Source organism: Olea europaea, unplaced genomic scaffold (genome assembly GCF_002742605.1).
Source record: "Olea europaea var. sylvestris unplaced genomic scaffold, O_europaea_v1 scaffold2787, whole genome shotgun sequence".
In the NCBI taxonomy this organism is placed as follows: domain Eukaryota; kingdom Viridiplantae; phylum Streptophyta; class Magnoliopsida; order Lamiales; family Oleaceae; genus Olea; species Olea europaea.
The window spans coordinates 19,307-23,643 of NW_019246343.1; the positions used below are offsets into that span (position 1 = coordinate 19,307).

The window sequence follows — 4,337 nt, forward strand, 5'->3', positions numbered from 1 at the left end:
AATTTTATTTTCAAATGAATGATCGGGGATGGTTTTGGCATTGACAAAAATGGAATTTTATTAGAATGATAAGTTGGAAAATAAATGATGGATGATGAAACATGCAAGTAATTTGTCCAATTAAAAAAAAAATAATTTACATAATGGAAACAAAAATGGTAGTATTAAAATAAAGTGTGTCGTAAGAAAAATAATGTAGCCAAATTAACAAAAAATTTTGTCGGTTAAAAGCGATTTTAACACCTTGTAAAATTTAAGAAAATCAAGTACGTGAAATTTTACTTTCGTGACCAAAATTTAATTTGGACTATTAGGAAGTGTCGTAGCGACAAAATAATATAACCCCAATTATTCGCTACAACTCTCCCCACTTAAAATAATTTCGTCCTCGAAATTTAACTTACTTGTTTTACGGAGATTGGGGTACTTGGCTAAAATGTCCTATTCTCGTTCCCAAGTAGCCTCATTCTCACCATGTTTACTCCACTGGACTTTGACTAGTGGGACTTTTTGATTTCTCAGGATATGGTCCTTTCTCTCCAGAATCACTGTAGGAGCTTCCTCATAAGTCATATCACTCTGGACATCTAGTGATTGAACATTCACCACATGATTAGGATCCGGAATGTACTTTCTCAACATAGAAATGTGAAATACGTTGTGCACTGCTGAAAGCTCGGGTGGCAATGCTAATCGATATACCACATTCCCAATCTTTTCAAGAATCTCAAATGGACCGATAAATTTAGGACTTAGCTTCCCTTTCTTTCCAAATCGTAGTATTCCCTTCATTGGTGCCACTTTGAGAAATACTTTCTCTCCAATCACGAAAGTCAATTCTTTTCTCCTTTTGTCAGCATAACTCTTTTTATGATCTTGGATAGTCTTAATTCTTGATCTAATTTTATTTATAGCCTCCATAGTCTTCTCGACCAATTCTGGGCCTAAAATTCTCCTTTCACCAACTTCATCCCAATATAATGGTGAACGACATCGTCTACCATACAAAGCCTCATACGGGGCCATGCCAATAATGGCTTGAAAGCTATTGTTGTATGTGAATTCAACCAACGGCAAATGATCTTCCCATTTACCACCCAAATCTAGGACACAAGATCTCAACATATCTTCAAGAACTTGTATAGTTCGTTCAGATTGTCCGTCAGTCTGAGGATGATATGCAGTACAAAATATTAACTTGGTACCCAGAGCTTTTTGAAGACCTATCCAAAACTTCGAAGTAAACCTCAGGTCTCTATCTGATACGATAGATGCGGAACACCATAAAGTCGCATAATCTCCCTGACATAAATTTGTGCAAGCTGTTCTAAGCTGTAAGTTGTCTGAATTGGCAAGAAATGAGCAAATTTTGTAAGTCGGTCCACAATTACCCAGATCGCATCATGACCTTTCACTAATTTAGGAAATCCAATGACAAAATCCATTGCAATCTTTTCCTACTTCCATTCTGGTATGTCCATGGGGTTCAACAGTCCGTACGGCCTCTGATGTTCGGCCTTCACTTGTTGGAAAACCATGTATTTGGACACAAACAGAGCTATCTTCCCTTTCATATTTCTCCACCAAAATGTATTACGCAAATCTCGATACATTTTAGTTCCACCTGGGTGGGCAACGTAAGGAGCTGAGTGAGCCTCAGTCATAATTTCATTTCTCAACGCTTCATCCTTTGGCACGCACAATCGACCCTTTAGCATCAACGCTCTATCTTTGGCTATTTCAAATCCCTTCCTCTTCTCAGTTCCTACCTCAACCCTGATCTTTTCCAAAAAAAGGATCATCTTTCTGAGCGGCTACTATTCTATCCCTGAGTGTCGGTTTCATAGTAAGACTTGCTAACTTCACCGATGTCCTTACTAGTGACGTTAATACTTCAATTATCAGGTTTTCAAAATCTCTTATTAAATGATCCTGTCTTGTACACAATGCTGACAACTGTTCCATATTCATTCTACTCAATGCATCAGCATCTACATTAGCCTTACCCTGATGGTACAAGATAGTGCAGTTGTAATCTTTCACTAACTCTAACCACCGTCGCTGTCTCATATTCAACTCCTTTTGGGTGAAGAAGTATTTGAGACTCTTATGATCGGTGTAGATCTCACACTTGCTCCCATATAGGTAGTGGCACCAAATCTTCAAGGCTTACACTATCGCTGCTAGTTCAAGGTCATGCATGGGATAATTCAGTTCGTATTGCTTCAACTTCCACGAAGCGTAAGCTATCTCTTTCCCATGTTGCATCAAAAGACATCCTAAACCAAGCTTGGATGCATCACTGTAAATCACAAAACCTTCTGAACCATTGGGAATAGTCAAAATCGGCGCAGATACAAGCCTGTCTTTTAACTCTTGAAAACTTTTTTCGCATTTCTCTGACCATACAAACTTAGTACCCTTCTGAGTCAACTGTGTCATAGGACCTGCAATCTTGGAGAATCCTTCTATAAATCGCCGATAATAGCCGGCTAACCCTAGAAAGCTCCGCACTTCTCCAACATTTATAGGTTTCAGCCAATTTGTTATGGCCTCAACTTTGGATTGATCCACTTCAACTCCTCGTGCTGAAATAGTATGGCCTAGAAATCCCACTCGATCAAGCCAAAATTCACATTTCTTGAATTTGGCATACAACTTTTCGTGACGCAGGGTTCCTAAAACTATCCTCAAATGTTCTTCGTGTTGTAGGGAATCTCTCGAATATATTAGTATGTCGTCAATAAATACGATGACAAACATGTCCAAATACTGATGAAACACTCTATTCATCAAGTCCATAAACATCACAGGGGCATTCGTCAAGCCAAAGGGCATCACCGTAAACTCATAATGCCCATACCGAGTCCTAAATGCCGTTTTTGGTATATCAACCAACTTAATCTTCAATTGATGGTAGCCCAACCTTAAATCAATTTTTGAGAATATGGATGCACCCTTCAATCCTAAGAAGATGATACTTATTTTTTATTGTCAACTTATTCAATTCACGGTAGTCGATGCACAGCTTCATAGTACCATCTTTCCTCTTTACAAAGAATATTGGAGCTCCCCATGGAGATACACTCAGTCTAATAAACCCTTTGTCTAGAAGTTCTTCTAGCTGCATCTTTAACTCTTGTAATTCCTTTGGTGCTTTTCGATATGGAGCTTTGGACACAGGAGTAGTTTCAGGTACCAAATCTATCGTGAATTCCACTTGTCTATCGGACGAAATACCCGGTAGATCATTGGGAAACACGTCAGCATACTCCCGTATTATTGGCACATCATCCAATATTTTATCTTAAGATGAGGTGCCGATAAGACTGAGAAAATACCCCTGGCAGTCAGGCTTTCTCAACATGCTTTTTGCCTTCAAAGCTGAGATGACGCGAGGAAGTGCCTTAACCGTCGATCCATAAAATCTGAATTTCTTTTCTCCCGGTCTTTGAAAAATTACCTCTTTCTCTAAACATACTATCGTGGCTCGATTTTTACCTAACCAATCCATGCCTAAAATAATATCAAAGTCTTTCATCTCTATAACATACAAGTCAGCCTCTAAAGTCAGTCCATCAAAATTTATCTATACCTCTTTAACTCCCTAATTGTCCTAACTTGCACCATATTCTTATATACCATAATAGTTGCAATCTCATTTAGAGGAGTCAACAATACTGGTGCAACATAGGAGAAAGATTTATAGTTCGACATCTGTTACTTTTATATCAAAAGGAATCCTACTAGACATCAACAATAATTAAACCTAATACAAGCCACTAATTAAACTCCACTCTTCTATTCATCACTACCATCATCGTCACTAATCAAGAATCCATGAATCCTAGATTTCTTAGAAGGCTATGCCTCATCTCTAAAATAGGTGGGTATACATCTTCATGAATTTACATCTCAATAAGTACACTATCATTTGCGGGGATCGCAAGTCGCAGCTCTCACTGCTCAAAAAATCTTTTATTATCATCTAAATAAAATCCTTCAAGAGGAATACAAAGCAATAACAGAGCGTCTGACGCTCATCAGCGGGAAAACAAAGGAAATCCTACTAGACATCAATAACAATTAAATCAAATAAAATCTACTAAGATTTTGATTCTTTAATCATCATCATCACTAATCCAGCGTCCATGAACCCTAGGTTTTTTTAGAAGGTTGTGCCTCGTCGTCTGAAATAGGTGGAGGTGCATCATCATGAATGTAAATCTCAGTAGGTACACTATCATCCTCAGGGTTCGCGAGTCGGGCCAACTCCCACTGATCAATCAACTCCATGCAAAAGGCCTCATAGTTAATCTCTCGAGGCAAAGTAGGCA

General features: G+C 38.3%; 1 protein-coding gene across 1 annotated transcript; it reads right to left on the bottom strand.

Moving 5' to 3' along the window:
• Positions 1-1,457: 1,457 nt before the first annotated feature.
• Positions 1,458-2,070, bottom strand: LOC111383889. Its single transcript, XM_023008075.1, has 2 exons — positions 1,894-2,070; positions 1,458-1,781 (listed from the first exon to the last, which is right to left on the bottom strand). Exons 1-2 carry the CDS (start codon positions 2,068-2,070, stop codon positions 1,458-1,460), a joined length of 501 nt encoding a protein of 166 aa, XP_022863843.1.
• Between the last annotated feature and the right edge of the window lie 2,267 nt (positions 2,071-4,337).

What these genes read in the sequence shown, in the direction of transcription:
- LOC111383889 (XM_023008075.1), bottom strand. Translation starts at nt 2,070, where the DNA reads ATGAGACAGCGACGGTGGTTAGAGTTAGTGAAAGATTACAACTGCACT. An exon ending in TTGAAAACCTGATAATTGAA is followed by an intron (nt 1,782 to 1,893) that starts GTATTAACGTCA and finishes TTTTTGGAAAAG; the next exon opens with ATCAGGGTTGAGGTAGGAAC.